Source organism: Gordionus sp. m RMFG-2023, chromosome 2 (assembly GCF_954871325.1).
Source record: "Gordionus sp. m RMFG-2023 chromosome 2, tfGorSpeb1-WG-v2, whole genome shotgun sequence".
In the NCBI taxonomy this organism is placed as follows: domain Eukaryota; kingdom Metazoa; phylum Nematomorpha; class Gordioida; order Chordodea; family Parachordodidae; genus Gordionus; species Gordionus sp. m RMFG-2023.
In genome coordinates this window covers 12204202-12227180 of record NC_088776.1, presented here as the reverse complement: position 1 = coordinate 12227180, position 22979 = coordinate 12204202, and the positions used below count along the sequence as shown (strand labels likewise).

The 22979-nt window shown below is 27.9% G+C and overlaps 2 protein-coding genes across 2 annotated transcripts; one reads left to right on the top strand and one right to left on the bottom strand.

Annotated features, from left to right (window-relative positions):
* The first annotated feature begins 2561 nt into the window (after positions 1–2561).
* Positions 2562–3825, top strand: LOC135923649 (superoxide dismutase [Mn], mitochondrial-like). The gene is made up of 5 exons (XM_065458515.1): positions 2562–2621; positions 2665–2840; positions 2887–3003; positions 3043–3222; positions 3391–3825. The coding sequence occupies exons 1-5, from the start codon at positions 2599–2601 to the stop codon at positions 3540–3542; spliced, it is 648 nt and encodes a 215-aa protein (XP_065314587.1). The 5' UTR covers positions 2562–2598; the 3' UTR covers positions 3543–3825.
* Positions 3826–3969: 144 nt separating this feature from the next.
* On the bottom strand, positions 3970–22782 carry LOC135923648 (calcipressin-1-like). Its single transcript, XM_065458514.1, has 5 exons — positions 22612–22782; positions 9856–10029; positions 7351–7516; positions 5114–5218; positions 3970–4325 (listed from the first exon to the last, which is right to left on the bottom strand). The coding sequence occupies exons 1-5, from the start codon at positions 22750–22752 to the stop codon at positions 4192–4194; spliced, it is 720 nt and encodes a 239-aa protein (XP_065314586.1). The 5' UTR covers positions 22753–22782; the 3' UTR covers positions 3970–4191.
* Positions 22783–22979: the final 197 nt, after the last annotated feature.

The window sequence follows — 22979 nt, the reverse complement described above, 5'->3', positions numbered from 1 at the left end:
TGTAGACATGTATAACGAAATCTTGAGGCTTGGGCAATATTTTTCTGGCTAAAATATTGAGTTAGTCGTTTTAAAAAATCGGCTCAAAACGAGCCGTTTAACAACACTAGTAATCGTTTTTAAATCTAGATAAATTAAAAAAAAAAATTTGACAATTTTTATAAACATTAGTATATTGCCATTTTACATTTTAAATATTTTTTATGCTTTTAATGCTTAGAGATAAAAGATATAAATGATTTACATATAGTATTATAAATGACATATCAAAATGTAATATTAGGGATTGTGACACAACTATGAAGGGGGATCAAGAGCAAATTTTGACCGTCACATTAAAGAAGCCGCCCTCTAGAACTCAATAAAATTTACAAATCTTAAGAAATAATTATAAACAAATGTTCAAACCGAGTTTTAAAACATAACCTCGAACCGTTATTTTTATTAAACCTAACCCGAACCGATTATCGGGTCGGATCCCGGCATTATTAGTTCACTTTTCATCATATGTTGAAAAGACAAAGAATAATTTTTTCTTTTGTGACTTTTTATTATTAAATTTTTTTGTATATGAAGAAATATAGAGAGAAATTACCAGGATTAAAAAACATATCCTTTTCATTTTAAAGTTCCAGTTGAGAACTCTACAGAGATTATCAATACTTATCCGATACAAAAACTTGAATCAATGATGTGTTCAACCCAGCGTCTACATGAGCGGGAGGGGTAGGAACAGTTTGCATAATATTTTTTTGAGGGGGTAGGCTGCTTTAATGGGGGTAGGATAAATTTTTTGGGGGGTTATATATTAAATTTTGAGATGAAATAGGACAAAATTTATTGCTGTAAAAATTAATACTTTTATTATAGAAATATTATAATACAATTATCGACCAAATCTATATATTGCAAACAATTATACACATTGTTTTCCAAATAAAATTTTCTGCTATTCTTTTTAATTTAAAAGGTTTAGACATATCAGCAAGCTCATAATGCCATAATAATTAATTCATTGTAAATAATAGAGGTTTTAATTGAATTTATTATCTAAAAAATAAATTCTTTATATTCACAAAATATCGATAGTTGGTAGTAGAGATAGATTAATTTAAGTTATCCTTATAGATTCTCTGAAAAGAGTATTAATATAATTATAAAGGTGAAAATAATAATAAAGAGACACCGCCGCCGAAGGTGTCGTGAATTTTTTAAGGGGGTAGGCAAAGGTTTTTGAAGGGGGTTTGCATCCAGTGAAAATCCTGTTATGTAGACGCTGGTTCAACCACTTTTTCCTATCAGTTTAGAAATTTTTTATCCATTTTGGCTCAATATAGACTAAAAAAATAAGATTGGCTATCATATTTGGGTATCAATTAAAATTAATAGCCATCTCTGGGACCGAGACTTTCTCTCCATTATTCGGCCCTTTTTAATAAAATTTTAAAAGGAAAGAAGAGATGAGAGCTTTAATAAATTGGAATTTCATACACATATCATTTATTTGAACCAGAGTTGTACATTTGAATAAAAAGATCTTCAAAGATCTAGTAAAATTTGAAGATCATTTATTTTTTAAAAATTTTGTGTAACGATTTTCAAAGATCTTCATGATATTTATTTTTTTACCCCTTTATTAAAAGCCCAGATGTTTTTCAATTTTATTAATATAAAATTTCTTTTATGTTTTATACCTCTCCTCCTGCCTTGATGAAAATTGAAAAACATCTGGGCTTTTAATAAAGGGGTAAAAAAATAAATATCATGAAGATCTTTGAAGATCGTTACACAAAATTTTTAAAAAATAAAAGATCTTCAAATTTTATGATCTTCAAAGATCTTGCTCAAATTTTTGAGCTAGATCTCGCTCAAAAATCTTCAAAGAAGAACTTTTGTACAACTCTGATTTAAACACGTACATTAATAATTTGGTTATGCGGAAATTACATTATATAATTGATGCTAATTTTATATGTTAGGTAGTCAACCTTACAATTTATTATATTAATCTTAGATATATATATATATAATCATTATAAAACATAAAATAAATTCCTAATTACTATATGTCTCCTTCATTAATTTAAAGGAAACCTACATCTCCTAGAGGCATCCAGACTTGAAGTTTCTCCTAAAAAACTTTTTGGTCTCCATATACCTTTACCATGTGGTGTTACCCTTTTTAACATCCACTCTTCTCTCCCCAATAAAAATTTTGATCTTTCAAAAAGCATCAATTTTATGCTCTCAAAAAAGAATTTTTGAACAAATTTTACCCAAAATTCCAATTGGTTTGTGATTTTTATGCATGATAAAATCATAAATATTAAAAATTTCAATTTTGCTGATCTTCAAAGATTTTTGCCGAAAATTTTGCTTTTGCCCAAAGATTTTCATGCGCAATTATTTGATCAAAATTATTAAGCAATTAAAAACAAGACTGTATATGAAATAATTTTGTAGTCATTGCATATAAACGAAAGGTATATTCATTTTTTTAAATTTACTTTCTAAAATACAACTTAAGCTAATTTAGAACTTTTTACATTTTTAGAGGATCTAAAAAGGCGAGAAAAATCATCTGTGTGAATAATAATAATGAGAATTTTGCTCAATAACTTGTAAAGCAGATTGATATTTCATAATAATTATTTTATTAACTAGAAATAAAGGCTTTAATAGATATAAGCACACACTTCCTAATTTACCTTATGACTTTAATGCCTTGGAGCCAACTATTTCATCAGAAATAATGAAGCTACATTATGAAAAACATCATGCTGCATATGTTAATAATTTGAATATTGCTGAAGAAAAATATGAAGATGCAAAATCAAAAAGTGCAATTAATAATAAATTAAGCTATATTTTATATGATGTAATTAGAGGATTTATCAGCTATGATAGCCTTAACACCTGTTATAAAGTTTAATGGTGGTGGACATATAAATCATTCAATATTTTGGAAAAATTTATCTCCAAATGATGGCGGAGAACCTAAAGGTATATCAAAATATTTTAATCAACTTAAAAATCTTTTAGGAAAATTACTAGAAGCCATTAAGCATGATTTTGGAACATTTGATAATTTAAAACAGCATATGAGCACTGCTGCAGTAGGAATTATGGGATCAGGTTGGGCATGGTTAGGTTTTAATCCTATAAATCATCATTTACAAATTGCTACTTGTCGTAATCAGGATCCACTTCAAGCCACATTAGGTAAAAATTTTTCAGAAATATCTTAATTTAAACCAAAATTATAAATAGAATCAAAAGTAATATAGTGAGAATAAAATATATTTATATAAAAATTCATAAACACACATTAATGCTAATTTATAAATTAACTTTGTTCACAAATAATATTTTATTATTTAATATTTTTAGGCCTGAAACCACTTTTAGGAATTGATGTATGGGAACATGCTTATTATTTACAATACAAAAATGTAAGGCCTGATTATGTTAAGGCAATATGGAACAAAATTAATTGGAAATTTGTTAATGATCAATATGAATTATCTTTAAAACAGAAATGAAAATCTTATTTAAACAATATAACCATTCAGATTAAATTTTATATGGTTCTTTTGTTCATTAAATTGCGTTTTTGCGAGAATTGTTTAAAAAAGTGCTATTTTATTTTTTAACTATATTATTTATACTATTAATAGACGTTTAAATATTGATTAAAATTCTTATAATGTGATATTTACACTGAGTTAGTATTCATTTTATTTATGTTTCAAATGAACTTACATTATGTTACAATCATTAAATTTTACATAAAAATCCCCATAAAATAAAAAATGATTAATACAAAAATAATGAGATTATCTACAATATTACAGCTTTACTCATATTATAAAATGTTTATGAAGGATAATTATTGCAATAACAAATAAAACAATAATTATTTTATAAAAAATTATAATTTATGAAATAAATATATTATTATTAGGAGTATAAAATGAGTTTAATGATATTGCACAAATAGTTTGCATTCAGTTCTAAAATTCGAATGCTTTTAATCATTGTATCTTGAAAAGTAATGAATATACTTCCTACTGAGTCAAATTTAAAATTAAAATAATTCATGAATATCTTTATTAACTAATTAAGAAGTTAAATTTTAAGATTTTCTTAATATTTTTATTTGCAAAAATAAATTAGTGCCATGATCGTATATTATTGAGTTTTTAAAGGAGGCCGTGGGGTATGGATAGCTGTACTAGGTAAGGCTTTTATGCTAAATTTTTTATCCTTTTTCTTTTTTGATTTTTTGGGAATCTCATTATCTTGTGCTATAGAAGAATCTGGATCTTTTTGTTTATTTAAATAAAAAATTAATGAAAAAGAAATATTATGAAATCGGTAGCAAATTTCGATCATATATAGCAAAATTATTCTTCCATAAATTAGATGCTGAGAATTTATACATTGTAATTGTACAATAAATTCATGAAAAAAAGAGTATCAAATAGTCCATTCCCAACAAGCATTCGTTATAAAAAAAATCCCAATTCATAATAAAAAACTTATATGCAAATACATTATCTACACCCCCCCCCCCTTCCCGCCTATTAGATTAGATATTGACATGAATGGTTGGAGACCCTTCCCAGTTGTAACTTCGTCAATCCCCTATAAAACGCACAATTGTGAGTTGCTATGTTTACAATAAGGATCGACAGCACAATTGCAAATTATTAAGCTAAAATATTAAAGCTCTTACACTAATGAACAGAGAAATTATTTCTCCGTCAAAAAAAGGCAAATACCTTTAAATACAATTATATTTCTATTTTTGAAACTCAGCTAAAAAATTTAACCTCTAATTTTGTGATCTTTTTAAATAGTTTTTAGCGATTTATTAGAATATTAAATCGAAATTCATCATATCAATAAATAATATTGACATTCACGCAGAGCATGATTTCACACATCAAATGTATTACAGTATCTATATTAAAACTCTTCTAGCTATGCCGACCATTACATAATTACCACAAGCAAAGGGAGATTTTAATAAATTACAATATTATACTGCACTGTTTGTGAACAAATTTTAATTATATGTAAAAGAGAAAATAAATAATTAAGATTTTACCTTCTGAACTTTCTTCTTCGTCATCTTCATCATTTTCATCTTTCGCTATGTGAACTATGATTTTAGGGGTTTTATGAGTCTCCGGATGTAATTCATGGGATTCGCCTTAACGTATAATTAAAAAACGGGTTACATCCTATAAATATCGAAGACCAGTCCAGCCTTTATCAAGACAGTGGCTCCATTTTTGCCATCGAGCCTTTATCTCGGTTAGGATAGGACCAATAAAAATGTATTAAATATACTTTATATTTTTATACGGTATAATTAACAAATTTAATATAAACAATTTGCAAAAGTTCTATCAACACAAGCATATAATATAAATATATTCAGAGTGCATGAGATGTAAGGTAGTATTATTAACAAACAATTTTACTCTTTTGCGAAAAAATTATATATGTGTACGATTTTCAGCACTGAAAATAAAAAGGGTTTAGTGTAATTTTTTTCAAACTAGTATTGGCATTTACGTATATATGTGATAATGTGAAAGGATTTTAATAGTCATGGATAATTATCATAATTATTTTTGTTAATCAGTTTATGGGAAATATATGAAAATATTGTCATATTATCTTATTGCCTGCCAATTCAATGCTTATAAAATATCACTATAAACCGAAATAAATTTTATTTGTTGACACTTTGCTGCTTATTCAAAGGCTTAAAGTTCAACATAATGCAATGGTAACTTGATAAAGCGTCGGCAATACAGTTCTTTCAGCTAGGTCTATATTCTAAGCGCTAAAACCGTATACAGCCATCTTCCAGGCAGCGTGTAAGACGATTACTGAATATTGTGGGTAACCTTTTTCGTCAAACAATCTTTCGAGTGGTTTATGGTCAGTTCACAATATAAATCTTAAACAAAAAATAAATAAATAATATTTTTTCCCAAGAAGGAGCTTCTTTATCTATTGGTGCATATTGTTTTTTGGATTCCAGTACTGGATGCAAATGCGATAGACCAGATTATCCGCGAATTGAAACACCACACCGAGTGCAGCATCAGGTGCATCACACTCCAAGCTTAATGGTAGATGAGTGCTATATGGCGTTAAGCTTTCCTACAGATGACAATAGTGTTTTGATTTTTGCAAATGCCACCTTTTCCTCCTTAGTTCAACGCCAATATCTTAATATTGACCAAGCGGTGTAGTGACACTATGTATTTATGCAAATGTTGTATAAACAGCTCATGGTATAACCATTTCTAAGAAGTATTATAGTCGGTAAAAATTATTTGGCTTTGGCGCATCTTGGATTGCTTTTATTTTATATGGGTTAGGATGTACCCCATACTGGTCAATAATTAACCCTAAAAAAATTATTTAACAATTCTACTCGAATTTCGCTTTGAGACCTGTCTTTCTAATTTATCGAGAACTATTTAAGATTTGAGAGGTGCTCGTCAATATCATTGCCCAATACATTTCTGCCATGAAACAAAGACATTTATAAATGGCTGAATAAGAGATCGAAAGAACACTTTTCTTGGGAATCTGGCTCCTAGGACATTTGTAGATAAGCATCTTTAAATCTACTATTCGATTCTGCCCCCCCCTACGAATCTTTACTAGAAAGTCATCTAACGTTGGAATAAAATGATGATAATAATATGATTTAAGTTGAACTCAAAATTCGGGCATATGTGAATATGCAAATTTTTAAAAATAAACATTCTCAGGTTCGGTTTGGCTTAAGAGAATTGAAAAATAGTTAATCAATTATAATTTATTTTATATTAATACAATTAAATTTCATAATTGATTAAAATATTATTTTTAGTTTTAAGTATGATTTATAAAACAGGTGAAGGCCGTGTCAACAATCAGATTATTTCTAAACAGCCATCGGCTTAGCCGTCTATATAACTTCCTTTAAAAAGAAAGAGGTGATTAGATTTTATTGAACCTAGATAGATCTTACCTAAAAAAATAAATAACAGTTAATATTTATTTAAATACAAACTTTAAACAAACGAGAATAGGGAGGGTGTCATAGCTCAATAGCCTAGGCTGAACAGAAATAAGTTTTAAAAATAATCCAAGGGTTGACAAGGCCCAAAGACTTAAATATATACAATTATAATATAAGGCTGAATAGTCTGATTAAGGAAGTCATTTCATTTTGGGTTGTCCATTTAACTAACTTTTCTTCTCATAAAGTAATTCATCTTTTTAAATAAAATAAAAAATAGGTCGATATTGTATAAAATATTTAATATATAAAACCTGGTGTTAATTGAGCCAGAGCAGATATGAGATCGTAGTTGAGAACCGGTCGAGCTTCGGGTGCTTGTTCCCAACCTTCGGGGGGTGAACAGGGTGGAGAAATGAGAAAATTTCGAAAAGGAGGAGGAATTTTCAGATGAGTTTCGGTCGATATTTGTAATGGATCCTGGATTTAAAAAGAAGATTTTAGTCAAGCAATGAATATAAAAAATATGCACTTCTAGGACCACTAGAAGGTATATTTAAAATATATCCGGCTATGAAATAAAATTTTTTAGAATTAAGGATTTAGAGATACTTTAATATAGCAAAATATCTATCCAATACATATTATACACTCAAGATTTTATTCTATCTTATTTTGAGATAAGAGAAAAGTGCAATAATATTTTATTTTGATAACGAATTCCAATACGTATCAGATTAAATTATATATATATATATGTATAAATATAATATACAATAAATTTTTAAAGAAATCAGCTATCATATAACTGGTATTCGTTTTAATAACTTAATCTATTATTTTTATTATTTTTTTACAATATCTAAAAAAAACAAGGCTTAAGAACAACTACTACATAAAAAATAAATTTTAAAATAATCCTGCATTTTTATTGCCTATAAATATTTATAACGCGAGACTTAAGAGAAAGGAAAATCTAATAATTTATCATAATAATACGTAAGTATTAATAAAAAAACTCCGAATAAAATATACATATTGAAAGAAGAAACAAAGATTAGTGCGAAAAAAATGAAAAAAAAAGTTAATTTTGTAAAATTGATACCATATTTTACACCAAAATGTAAAAGATTAGTGTGCCAAGTTAGATTCACTATAACATTTATAAATAATAAGGAGAACAAATTTAATTATGATGATGGTAAAATGAGAATTGTTAAATACCATTTTTAAAAAAAAAAATCAATATGATGTTTATACAAATTTCAATCGAGATTTTTAGCTTTGTATTTAGGTTCTAAAAGCAAGAACTTTTACTACCAGAAAGGTAGGGGATATGACGCAAGATTGTCACTTCAATTGGAGAAGGGTAGGTAGTTATGACGACGCTATCCTAATTTAAATAAAATTGGAGAAGATTAAGGTGATGGTTTTTTATTTTGATTTTTTGCCAATCATTTCTTATTTTGCTAATTTTAATTTGATAGAAGGTGAGTATAATCGTCATTGGCTGGGGGGGGGGTATGTAGAAGTCCCTATCTAAAAGTATAAATTTAGTGGATAAGTTGATTCCCTGAACAACTTAATGCCCTACAAGATATGTAAATATTATATCAATATTGATATCACAGAAGTTAAACTTTTATAATTTAATATTTCTAAAATTTCACTAACATATTTTGCCGAAAATTCAAAACAAAAACATAAAACTTTAATAAATAAGGCATATAAGGTATATTTTTAGCGTTACCCACCGAAATAAAGCTAACAATTGTGTAAATAAATCTAAAAAATATATATTTTAATCAATTTTTAGAATGATATTGGTATTGCCTTTAAACCAATAAATGATTACTAATTTTAATAGGCAATCAGGGTTGGCAAGTCGATCAATTCGGTCAAATATTCCAAAAAATCTGAATAAGAAAAAATTAAAAATATGTTTGAAAAAAGCAAAAACGAGATAAAAAATGTGATCACAATGCTGCTTATTTATTGGATCTCCAATATCAAGGGGAGTATATACGAGTAGTGAATTTAATGAAATATGTGATGTAGTGCAAGAATTAGGCCTTTTGCAAGGTGGTGATCAAAATATTTCAAGTGATATCATAAATTTCAGAAAAGCGGCAAGTTTAATACCAAATTATGTGGAAAGCAATGATTTCCATAAGAAACTATCAGATTCAGGCCTCAAGTTGGTGGAATAGGCATTGTTCACCATGCCAATTACAAGAAGTGACATTTTACTAACAACTCCTAGTTCAACTTCTTCTTAAGAAGGAAATTGGTTGATTTGGGTTATATTCTTACTAAATCAGAAATCGATTGAAGGTCTCGACAATAGGAAAATTGATTAAAAAAAATGAAATAAAATGATAATATTGAATATGAATCAGACTTTGCTACGGAGAGTGAAACATTAGTCATTGAAAGACAATGAATTTAAAAAATAAATATTATAGATACATTTTACTATTATTTATTAAATAAAGTTAATATTGTCATAAATGACATTAATTTGAATTTGACCGGTCAAATGCACAGCCCTATTGGCAACGAATGGTGTCAGTTAAAAAAATAAATAAAATATCTGATTTTATATTGGATTGGTATTGAAAACCATGAAAATATTAGTATTGTTGCCAGCCTATGCAAAAGTAAAGATTATTATATTAATTTTTTATTTATTTCAATATGACTATATCTCTAATGTAGTATTTTATTATCATATCATTTGTGGTAAATAATTGTGGGATCACTTTAACAAGGTTTTACCCTGTAATATAATTTTAGTAATAAAATATATTTTTTAAAACTTGAATGAAAAAGGCTTTCATAATATTCTCTTCAAATCGAATTTCGTTCAAAACGATACGGAAATATGTGGCGGATTTGGGGGAATCGAAGTCAACTCGGACCCTCTTGAAGCTGGGCAAATATATCACGTTCTTTACGTGAGAACCTTCTTCAAATAATTTCTCGAATTTAGCCTGATCCAAAAAATAATAATATATTATAAATAAATTAATATTTTTTGCGAAAAATTCATTTTGATCCAAAAGGGCAGCATTGTTTCAATTAAAGGTGCATTGATACAAATCTATATAGACACCGAACTAATTTAGTTGACACCGGCTAATAAAACGATATCACTTATTTTATTATTATAAAATTAATTTAATTTTACTATGTTAAAAAAAATAAAATAAGGTTTACACAAATTAAAAAAAATCTGTGATCCAAATTCCAACCCAATATTAGCATTATGATTAAATAAATAATTTTGCATCCGTCATTATAATACACAGAAAAATTAGGACGATTCCGATGGGTGTTTATCCGTTTCAAATTTAAACTTCTAAAAATGAATTTCATTAAGTAATATTTAATTAAGGGTTCTTTATAAGTTCGATAGTGAAAAAAAATCAAACAAGTTTCCTCAATTTAGTTTATGCGCGTAAGGTTTTAAAACGGTAAGGCTGAGTGAGAAGAGTATTAACCCTCATTCAAGTTAGTGCGAATTCGCGTTGGAGAATACAAAAATAAAGCGTATTTTATATAATTGGCCGTGTCGCGCTAACTATGAATGAGGTATTACTATAATAAAGCGTTTTCGTTAACAGTCAGGCGGGTAAAAAATTTTTTAAATGGGCGGGTGGGTGAAAAAATTTTCTTTTGTTTTATTCCTCTAACATCTTTTTAAAATAAATAGGAATCATTATTATCAAATTTTAAAAAAAAATTGTGTTTCTTTCTGAAAATGTAATAATTAAAGTCTGCTCAACGTGCATAATTTCTTTATCGCCGCATGTTCACGTGTACTTTGTATTTATTTTAATATTTTTCTTCTTTAACGATAATATTTTTATATCTCCGCTATGGCGCTTATTATCATGTATTGCCTAAAAAAAATTTCATCTCATAAATAACAAAATTTTATTTTTATTCACTTTTTTAAACTCACGTTAGTCGTTAGGATTTTTTTAAAAAAAATATCTATTTAACAAATTATTTTAAAAATGAACAAATAAAATATGTTTAGAAAAGCAAACGAATTATAAATTATTGAAAACCTTATAATTTGTAATAAATATTTTATGACTATTTTTGATTTGATGGAATACATTTTAAATTCATCATTTATTTATATCCTTCATTTTATAAGAATTTGCATATTTATTTTTTATTATTTATCAAAAAAAATTTTTTTAATTGTAATACTTAATAACTTGTTGGGCAAAAATAAATTTTGCGGACGAATTCTTATTTTTATGGGTGGCAGTCGGGCGAGCAGAATTTAAAAATCAGGCTGACTGATAATATTTTATCAAAACTATGCGTGGGCAGACTTTAAAATCGAAAACAATGGAATGGCTGAAATTCAGGAACCATGGGCGGGCTTGTAGATTAAAAACTCTCCCATTGCAGACCGTTAGTAGGGGGTCGAACCATTGACAAATCTTAATGTTATGAAATCTAAATGGGGCTAAGTGAAGTCAGCAGTTCGCCATTTTAATTACGAATGTCATAAGCATAGCTATAATTTTCATAAGGAGAGGTCTTGGGGTAGCTTACACTTCCGTAATTGGAGGGCTTTAGGGTTCGCCTTAAAAATAATATTTTGTAAATTTTCCGAAGGGGGGGGGGTTACCGATCCCATTTAGCTACGTCCATGTCAGGTGCTATTAGAAAATAGGCAACCTAATAAAGTGAGAGAAATCGAAGAACTTTTTATTTAATATAAATTTAATTTATAATAATATATCGATTGAGGTGCTTCTTGAAAGTTTTTGAGGCAATTTTTGATTACCAGATTGAATATTTTGAAAACCATTGTGTCAGTTGTTTGCCCTTCTTTTTTTAAAGATTCCATTAATAGCTTTTTGTTCATTATGATTTTGTGGCTCGATTAGGAACCCGGGTTGATATTTAAATTTACAGTACAATAATTTTCCATAAAATCAGACAAGTAAAAACACCTTTTACCCCTCACATGGTTAGCGATAATTTGTGGTGCCACGAATTTGCTCTAATTATGATTGAGGGTATAGTAAATCACAAAATATATGGTTTTTTATATATCTGTCGTGTTAGCTAAACAATTTGATTTAACCGATTTTAGCTAAAATAATATTACGCAAGCCTAGAGATTTCGTTCAGAACCTTTCTTCCATCCATGAGCAAAAATCTTCAAGTTTGCTAATATTTTTGGCCAAAATATTGGGTTTGTCATTTCTAAAAATCGAGCCGTTTAACAACACTGTAGTATTATTGGGATATGGATTCCATGGGGATTCGGAATCTCTCGATTTTGAATCAATTAATGAGGGCGATTCGTAAAATTCAATTTACCCCTATTCCCAGTTAGCGCAAATTCGTGAAGAAGAATACAAAAATACGGCATATTTTGTAAAATTTGCCGCGAATTCGCGCCAATGAATTCAAGGTAACCCTACATTCATAGTTAGTGCGAATTCTCGGCTAATTATTTTATTGTGCATTTATATAATGATAAATAATAATAATTAGTCGGCGTGCAAACCATAAAATGGCGCTACAGCTGATTCCTATATATGAACATTTTCACTAGTAGTATATATATATATACGTCATGGATCCCAATACGACATATCTACTATTATATAATAACAATTTAAAAAATATTAAATACAAAAAATAAATTTTTTAAAAAAAGGGGGGATTATAATCCTTTTCCCCCTTTTAATGCGCTAATTATTATTTCCATTTCATTAATTTTTCTACGAAATAAGATGCGTGGGTTATTATTTATGATCCAATTAGAGTGTATATTCATACACGATTTAAAATCGTAAATTAGTTAGTGCATTAGAGTGTGTGCAGAGAAAAATATATATTATATATATATTAGAAAAGATAATAATAAATAGTATAACGAACACTGGCAATAATTATATATTTTTAAAAATCATTATTATATATTATTTTAAATCTATCGAAATTATGCTTATTTCTGCAATATCTTCAAAAATCACAAAAAAAATATAGGCTTCGATTGCTTACCCTTCTAATCTATGATGTAAATTTTTTTTCAAATTGAATCGGTAGTAGAGAGGAACCTTGATTTAAAATAAAGGTAATTTTTGAGGTAGATTAATTGTTAGAAAGGGAAAAAATAAATATAATATGCTTACTAATTTGCCTTTAAAAATCGGTTTACAATATATTTTGTCTGCCAAAATTTGACTCGTTATTTTTATAATAATCATTTTTTATATTTAAGGAGAAAGACTACGCTAATTGATAGTAATTAATCGGAATTTTTAAAATATAAAAATAAATATATGTTATTTTAACCTTTATTCTTGAAAAGTTGTTTGTTTTTTTAAAAAAAAAGAAAAGAAAAAGGATAAAATTTACGGGTTTTCTTTATCATTTAAAGAAATAGTGGATAAATATTCGTTTTTTTTAAAACTAACGCGAATTTGCGGAGAAGAAAACAAAAATATAATGTATTTTGTATAATTCGCCACGAATTCGCACTAACTATGAATGAGGAGTTAGACTAGGCCTATTTAAAAACGAGTAATTTTTTTGAACGAATCGAATACGTTAGTAAAATACACATGAATTAGGTTGCATAATTACGAATATTAAAGGATTCAATTCGTTCTAAAGAATCGAATATCATTATTGAATATACTTGCGCTAGACATTGCAGGCACAGTTATTGCGAATTCGCGGGGAGGTATACAAAAATATGATATGAATATAATAATTTTAAATTAATTTTTGTAACTTAATCGCGAGTTCGCGCTAACTGTGAATGCAGGGTAAGTCCTGGCTTTTTTTATCGGAGACCCGACCCTGTCAGAATTTTATTTATAGCCGAGCTGATCGGATATTTTAAAATTGGGACTATTTTTATTTTTATGGCTACATATTATTTTGAAAATGATTTGAAGGAAAAATAATGAGAAGCGAATGAATGTTCAAGGGACGACAATGTGATTTATTTTTAACAGGATTTCATCAAATAATCAATACACGTCCTAGCCCTTGACACATGGGCCGTGCTTTAATCCGGGGTCTACAAATTCGTTTTCTCTCTTTCTTCCTTTCCCTGAGGAGGACAAACGCTAAAATGAAGAGAATTCGATTATAAATATAATTTGGCTACTAAAAATATGATTGGTTGTTTTTTCCTGGGATGGACAATATTAGATAAGATTTTGATTACTTATAAAAAAAAATTTGAATCCTAATTAATTTGATTTCTTGAATCAATGATGCTTCAAATTTTGATCCACGGGGAATAAAAAAAAATAAAATCATTTAAATGGCTTATAAAAAAATTTCAATAATTATATTTTCTTTTTGACAATCATTAAACGATTAAATACTTCCATATTCTGGCGAAAAGTAGATCATCGTGATTACTACTCACTCAGCACCCCAAAAATGATTACTCATCCTAAATAAAAAATAATATTTATTATTGAACAAATGAAAAATGTGTTGATCTATTCTAAAAAATCCGAGAATATTCAGAATCTCCCAATTCGGTAATTATGAAGGCGATTTTTAAATTTGAAAAATCTGATTTGATCGGATATGTATTTCCAGCATAATATAAAGTATCCATAAGGATTAGCTTCTAAATCCCTAAAATTTTTAATCTCGTTTATATCTCCTAAGAAAATTTTTAAGTAATATTGAAAATAATATTAATAGATGCTAGGAAGTAAACACTTGTATTTAAATTGAGTTTTTTAAAAAAAATCGCCAAAAATGGAGGAAATATGGGAACAACATTTAGGAATAGGAATATTATTTTTCTCATTTTTAGCGATTTTTTTTAAAAAAACTCAATTTAAAACAAGTGTTTACTTCCTTAGCATCTATTAATATTAATTTCAAATTTACTATAAAAATATTCTAAGAGATATAAACGAGATTCCTAATTTTTCTTTTGTTTTTAGCAATTTTTATTTTAACGTTTAGAACGGGAACTTTTCCATACTTAGAATTTTCCACTCTTTCGCCTCTAACTTTTCTATTCATATAATTTTTTTTACACAAAAGTCAATGGCGAAAATTAACTGAATACTGTAATACATTTTCAAAATCAGATTTTTCTAAGGTAAAAAATTGAGTACAATAACTGATTTAAAATTGAGACTCTGAGACGACACGAATTCCATATATATTAATACAAATGGCGTATCTGAATTTGTCTAGAATGATATAGTCCATGATTCAAAGGCTTTTCAAGAGCACAATGTTTTAGCCCTGGCTATGACTAGTTCTCCGATAGCCCAGCGATTCAATTCAATCCAAAATGTTTACAAGCTAGGGAGCTGTATGATCACAATTCGAAATGCATGATCTTTAATAAGAGTTAACTTTAAATATGTAAAAAAAAGGGGCGTATGAATGACTTTAAACCATTTCAATTTAAAATTAAGGGCTCCATCCTTGTGGGAAACATTTCCACAAAGCTCATAGACATCTGCTAGGCCAGGAATATGACATTTTCCTCCCTTTCCAAGGGCTTTTTTGTAACCTTCCATAGATGGACGCTATTCTCTCCATTATAAATATACTGTAGGAGTAGCAGGATTATAATAAAAAAATTTCGTCGACCTATGGAGGCATCCAAATTCACTAGAGTCCCCAGGTCTGAGCATACTCATCGGAATGTATCTATTCGATATAAAATTAAGTTCAGACCAGTAAAGACACGTCGATCATTTTGTTTGTATTTTATATACATTAATTTCAATGGATGAGATAGGGGAAAATATATTCAGGATTACTATAATTCAGTATAAATCAGATAACGATCAAATACAATTTATTTAAAATAGTACTAATGTATTTTTAATCAATCAAATAATTTTAAATTATTAAAAAAATATTTTTAAGTGTCAAAGAATAAAGAGTAAACATGATGACATCCTTTTAAGTTTTAATTTTTAAAAAAAATTTATGGCTTCTTGGTGATTTTTTTTATATATTAAAAAAATGCGTTTATTTACCACATTACTCAATCAAATTCCAATAATGTATATAGTCGTTAACTATTTTTTACCGCATTATATAAAAAATGGCATCGCATCACTTTTATTACATACACGAGGAAAATGTGATATTAAAACGTAAAGCGATTATCAAATAACCATAATTATTTTTGTAAATCGTAATTATTGATGTGTATTAAACTTCTGATTGAGACTGTACTATTATGTTTAAATGGATGGCAATGAAATATAAACACCGATATTAAATTAAATATCATAAAATATAGATCTTCTAAATATCAAATAAATCCTTGTGGCTAACATTTTTGGTAGGTAATTTTTAATATTATTCTTGCCCCCCTCCACCGTAGTCAACTCATAACGTTAAGCATTGTGAGAGTAAACATGGCCTTTCATTATTTTTATAAGCTATTGAATAGCAGATTAATCCATTGCTTATTTGTATTCAGGTTTTACTAGATCAATGATTCAGACGATTACCCCGAGTTGGATGTCTCTGTTTGTATTAATATAGATGAGAATAAGATCAACCTCAAACACCATCAATAATCGCCTAAGAAATTCAATCATCCGCTAGCGTCATTAATAATTGCGAATATTGAAAATATATAATATAAAACATTATTAATCATTCTTCGAATGAGTAAAGCAAAATTTTTACCTTTAATAATCTTATTATATTTGAAATTTACAAAATTGGTTCTGTTTGTGGGGTTTTACTACAAATGACTAACAAAAATAGTATTTTTTTATTTAAAAAAACAGCTAGCAGACGTAGTGTAAGGTTTCCTAGTTTAAATGATAAATGTGATAGTTTTATCTCCTATCTTCTAACATTATCAGCGTTTTAAAGGAAACGCTTATTTTTAGCTAGAACGAGACCTACAATTACATGTAATCGTAATATTTCGTTAAATTTTACTAATGGATATTTGTTACCGTTAAAACATAGCCTTCTAGATCTCCATGAAAACTATCCTGAGGCCTGATGACTAAAGTATAAAATAATATTGATTATGAATGTTGACTAACAGGGTATCACCACTCGAAATTTCAATGAAGCAATTAGATTATACCCCCTACCCCTTTCCCATATTAGAAAGATCTGTGCCCAAAATAAGAAGTTCAACAAAAGTCAAGCTAGGGTGACTCAACAAATTTTAGACCTCTTCTAATTTTTTATTTTATTATTAAAATTAGATATAATTACAAGGTAAATTTTTATCAAAAAAATATACACAGCCACTAAAAATGATTGCAAAAATTTTACAATAACAAAAAAACAACTATATTATAAGGGCACAAATCTGTGGATGATTATGCATTTAGACCTGCCTGTAATAGTTTTTCTTGAAGATAGTAAGTTTTTTTTACTAAAATCCTTAGGAAAAATGATGTTTCATTGCCAAAGTTATCTGGCATAGAAGTGATGAATAGCATTGACATTTTCCTGAAATGAATATAAGGTGTTAGTTTCGGTGGCCATGATTGAAGGATGTGTCAATTTGATTTAGCAAACAAATAAAAATTTATGATTATAATGATTTGTAATTTTAGTATTTTAGTAGATTAAATTTGATATTATTTGTATTTATAATATCAATTTCCTGATTCAAATTGTCTTTCTTTGACACTTTAACATGTTATCAAGGGGGTGGTTATATTCTTGTTTCCATCTACTATTATATGATATCCTGCGTTCTTTGAAACTAGATTTTTATTTTTATTTCTTTCTTCCATCATATTTTATAATACAATTATATGCTTAAAGAAATATATTTAGAGTTTCTTTAGATTTAATCTGAAAATATTGATGTGATAATTTCAATAAATTATTATAAAAAATAATTTTTTTTAATAAAATATATGTTCCAGGATCTCATTGGAGTATATGAAGTAATTAATGACCAACCAAAAATTTTTAAATATAAATCAAATAACTTATATTGGAAACTAGTAAAAAATACATAATAAATTCATTCTCTGGTATTCTACTGTTATAAATTATTATTACTTAAAATACAAAAATTTATTATTATTGACAGCACACTTGGGAGAGTCATAAAAGACAAGTACAAAGTTGATCTGTTAAAATTAGGAGCACATTTGTCGACATTGCTTGTATACAAGAAACACATTGGATTGATACTTGTAAAATTAATTGCAAAGGTTACCTACTCTTTAATTCGGGCGAAACTGAAAAAAACTGGTGTGGAGTATGTATATTGATCAAAAAGAATCTATCGGGCTACATCTCAAAATTCGACGGCGTAAATAGTAGGGTATGTAGCATAAAAGTAAATACGAGATGTAAAACCTTAAATATTGTAAATATCTATATACCAGTGAACTATACTGAAAAACAACTCTTCTTCATTTTTCTTGACAAATATCTAAATAAATTTCCGAAACGCGAAAACTTACTAATTGCTGGGGATTTTAATGCGAAAGTAGGAAAAATCGATATAAAGAATCATATTTCCCTTGGTTCAGGAACACTAAATATTAAATCCGATATTGGAGGAAAACTACTATTAAAACTCTGTCATAAGTTAGATCTTCGTATAGCTAATACTTTCTTCGAACATTCGGATAAAAGAGAGATATACACATATTTTAGCCCAACATACAATACTTGGTCTCAAATAGACTATTTTATTTGTAATAGGTCGACTATGAGCTGGATAAAAAATATTAAAGTTCATTATCAGGTTTTATTTAACTCTGATCATAAAATTATAGATTGCTCTATGGTAATAGACCCGAAGATATGGCATATGAGGAAGAAAAGAAACGGAAAGTCACTTTCGAAACGTCCCAAATTAGATATCGAGGCTTTAAATGATCACAATATCAAAACTGAATATATAGAACAAATCAGAAATAATTCTCATAAATTTATCAATCATACTAACAACTTATCCTCAGACACACTATGGGAAAATACCCGTGACATTTTCAACAATGCGGCATCAAATTCCTTACCAGCCAAGATGAATTATCCGGACTGGATCTCAATAGAATCAAAAAATCTTATTTCAAATCTAGTGGGGAGTGGTCATTATAGGAGAAACAGAGCCATGTATATCCTAAACGATATTAGTCATAAACTCAGAAGAGATAAGAGGAAATTCCTTGAGGATCGTGCCACTGAGATAAGTAATTCGTTCAGTGCAAATGATTCATATAAAGCTTTTAAATTATTGAAATCCTTCACTTCCTTCAAAAAAGAGCAATTTTTTAAACTTAGTCACAATGCAAAAGAAATCACAGATCCAGAGATACAAATGGAAATATGGGTTTCACATTACTCTAAAATATTTAATAGCAACGAACCCTCCTCTACATCAAATAATTGCAACGAACCCTCCTCTACATCAAATAACCAAATAGTAATATCTCCCATTGATCAATGTCCATCTACCTCAAGTTTCTGGCCTCCAAATCCGCTAAACCGTGGACTTCCCCAATTCCTTCCCGCTCAAAATTCTTATATCTCAAATCCTTTATCTAATTCTACATACAACTCAAATTTAGAATCTCCCATTGTCCAAAATGCATCTTCCTCAAACTCCTGGCCTCCTCAGCAGAACCCTACTAAATGGCCTTCGGATCTATGCCCTCAAAACTCCTCTTCTTATAATCTCTTGCCATCTAAATTATTACATTTACCAAACCAAAGTGAGTCTTCCATTCATCATGGTCCATCCACTTCGTACCTCTGGTCCCCACAATTATTTCTCCCTCAAGATAATACCCATAATACTACATCTTTATCTACACATTCTTCCCCCTCTACCTTATTCCAAAATACAGATAGAATCATAGATCCAGTTAAGAGTGAAATAATAAATATAATAAAGAAGCTAAAAAATCACAAGGCGTGTGGTCAAGATAATATTCGTAGTGAATATTTAAAAACGGACCCTATATTATCCGCCGATATACTATTCCCTATCATATCGAGAGTATGGAAGGAAGGGATATGCCCTAGTGATTGGCTATCAGCTATACTAATTAATTTTCCAAAAACTAAGTACCCTAAAACTCTAGAGGATTGGAGAGGAATCTCACTAAATTCTATAGTTTATAAGATTTTCACTAACTTAATCTTAAATCGACTCAAACCCTTTATAGAACGAGATTATGTGGATTCTATAGTTTCATTTAGAAAGGGACATAATGCTCTTGAAGCTATTCTCAACTTAAAGATACAAATGGAGAAATCTATAATACGAAAAAGGCAATTAATAATTATTGCTCTTGATTTTAAGAAAGCTTTTGATACGATTAATCATGATAGGTTATGGATAGCATTAGAAGAAGTTAATACTCCAACTTCATTGGTAAAAATATTAAAAAATATCTATAACGATTACTCGATACAAATTATCCATGCGGGTCATAAATCAACAAAAATACCAGTTAAGATAGGTTTGAAACAGGGATGTGTCCTTTCTCCTCTTCTTTTTAATTTTATTACAAACTATATCATAAAAAGAGTGACTAAACAATGTTTAGCTCAGATTCCCATCGTGAAATTTAATATTCTTGCTTTTGCCGATGATATTTGTATTATAGGAGATTCTATATCACACCTCCAATTGCTAGTGGACATGATGACCCAAGTTGCTGACCTTTTTGGTTTAAAAATAAATATTGATAAAACAAAGTTGATGACATCAATATTCTCCCCTACAAACATAAATCTAACGATACAAGGGGAAAAAATAGCAGAAGTTCAACAACTAAAATATCTAGGAGTGATACTAGATAGAAAAGGAAATACAAAGCTAGACCTAATAGCTAAAATAAATAAAGGCAGACAGAAATATAGATCCTTTATGAAAATATGGAGTTCGAATCAATTATCAATTCCGTTAAAGATTCGATTATTTAAAACTTTAATATTCCCCTCCCTAATCTATGGTATAGAAACTTGGAAAGATACCAAACAAGAAAGTAAAAAGATGCAAGCGTTCATTAACAAATGTCTTCGATATATTACCAAAACTTTCTACCCGTATAATACTTCAAATCATAATCTTTGGTCCAGATGTGACATTCTCCCTATATATAGACTATGTGAATATAGGAAAATCGAAATATTAGGGCACATTCTCAGACAAGCCCCAAACAACCTAGTATATCAAGCCCTTTTTATTACCCCTTTAGAAGAATTATCTCTCAAACCTTTCCTATCCTACAAAAATAGTTGGTTTGGTAGAATAATTCGATCATTATCGGACATAGATCTATCTTGGGAATTCATAAAACGTGCTTCGTTAGATAGGAAAACTTACAAAATCGTTTTAAGACTTATTTACGAACACTTGACGAATAACTGCTGAGAATGTAACAAGTAAAGATGATGATTAAATTAAATTAAATTTGGTTTATTATTTAAATATATAATTCCATATATTACTTTGATATAACAATGAAAGTTGAGTAAGTAAAGTTATGTTATTACTAAAAATACAATTTCTTATATTGCTTTGATATATATCTAAGAGTTGAAGTAATTGAATAGGGCTATAGTAAATGAAGGCAGATTAAATTAGTGCACATTGTAAGATAATTTCTAATAGATTACATTACATTATGAGATTTAAGGTCAAATAGATTAAATAGATAGATATTTTAAACTAAATAATTATAAAAATTAAATATAATTATATTTTCTAACTAATAATTGGGAACAAATTGTAAATAAACTAAATAAATTTAATAATCATAATAATAATAAAAATTAAGACTAACTATAAAAAAATAATGTTAGATAATTAACTAATGACTAATAATTTGTATTGGATGATACAGTACTACTATTTTTTTCCTTTTAAATATGCTCATAATCTTATTCACTATGCTATTATTATTATTATTGGATTGGGTGAGTTCCACTCCTCTTAATAATTATATCTGGGTTACAAGGTTTGTTGGTATCCTTGAGGAAAAAAATCGGCATAATTATTATGGAGGATAGGGCCTCTATAGTAATTCACGTTCGCTCATTTTGGGCAGGTCCATGACCAACGTGCTAGATAAGATAAGATAAGAAGAAATATATATTTTTTAAATTAAACAAATCTATAAAAATGTATTAATCATTATGGTGTAACTAGTCTGTTTAATTGTTAAATAAATCACAAAATATATAACTTTTTTAAAAACCCTTTAGAGCCAGATTAAAAGAAATCAGAATCAAATATCATAAATACCCCCGTTTCTAAACTATGTAAAACTTGATACCTATGTTGAAAGAAGTTTATATTGAAAAAATATTACTTAAAGTTTAATTATTCTAAAATAATTTTGGACATTAATAAAAAAAAATTTAACATAAATTTTATTGCAGTGATATTGTAAAGGTTTATAATTATTGTGCCAAATAAATTATAGGCTTTTTTTATAACCACATTCAATATTTCCTTTAAAATTAAAACACTATATATTTAATTTATCTGGGCCATATAATTAAAATTATATATATATAAATATATAAGCAAATAGATTCATAAATTAAAATATTTCAAACAAATTTACTTTAACATTATGATCCGTGAATACATTATTTGAAACATTAGTTATTATAATATTTGAAGGTAGACCAGTATAATCAAAATTATCATCAATTTGTTCCAACATATTTTTAACCATTATATCATTCTCGTCAGAAGAGTCCATAGTAAAAGATGCTTTAAAATTCAGCTGAAAGGATAGAAATCTTTTATAAAAAAAGAAGTTTAAAAAGAAGTTTAATGCTAAATCCTAACCGATGTAAAAATTGGCATATTTATAACTTAATACGTAAGATTTTGTTTATGATTTCTGGTTTCTTCTAATTAATATAGTTGTGAGTTACGTATTTAATTTGATAATTGAAACAGAGGTCTGAATTTAAAAAATCAATA

What these genes read in the sequence shown, in the direction of transcription:
- LOC135923648 (XM_065458514.1), bottom strand. Translation starts at nt 22,752, where the DNA reads ATGGACTCTTCTGACGAGAATGATATAATGGTTAAAAATATGTTGGAA. An exon ending in TCTGGCTCAATTAACACCAG is followed by an intron (nt 5,219 to 7,350) that starts GTTTTATATATT and finishes TTATACGTTAAG; the next exon opens with GCGAATCCCATGAATTACAT. An exon ending in CGAAGAAGAAAGTTCAGAAG is followed by an intron (nt 4,326 to 5,113) that starts GTAAAATCTTAA and finishes ATAAACAAAAAG; the next exon opens with ATCCAGATTCTTCTATAGCA.
- LOC135923649 (XM_065458515.1), top strand. Translation starts at nt 2,599, where the DNA reads ATGAGAATTTTGCTCAATAACTT. An exon ending in AGAATTTTGCTCAATAACTT is followed by an intron (nt 2,622 to 2,664) that starts GTAAAGCAGATT and finishes TTTATTAACTAG; the next exon opens with AAATAAAGGCTTTAATAGAT. An exon ending in TGATGGCGGAGAACCTAAAG is followed by an intron (nt 3,004 to 3,042) that starts GTATATCAAAAT and finishes AAAATCTTTTAG; the next exon opens with GAAAATTACTAGAAGCCATT.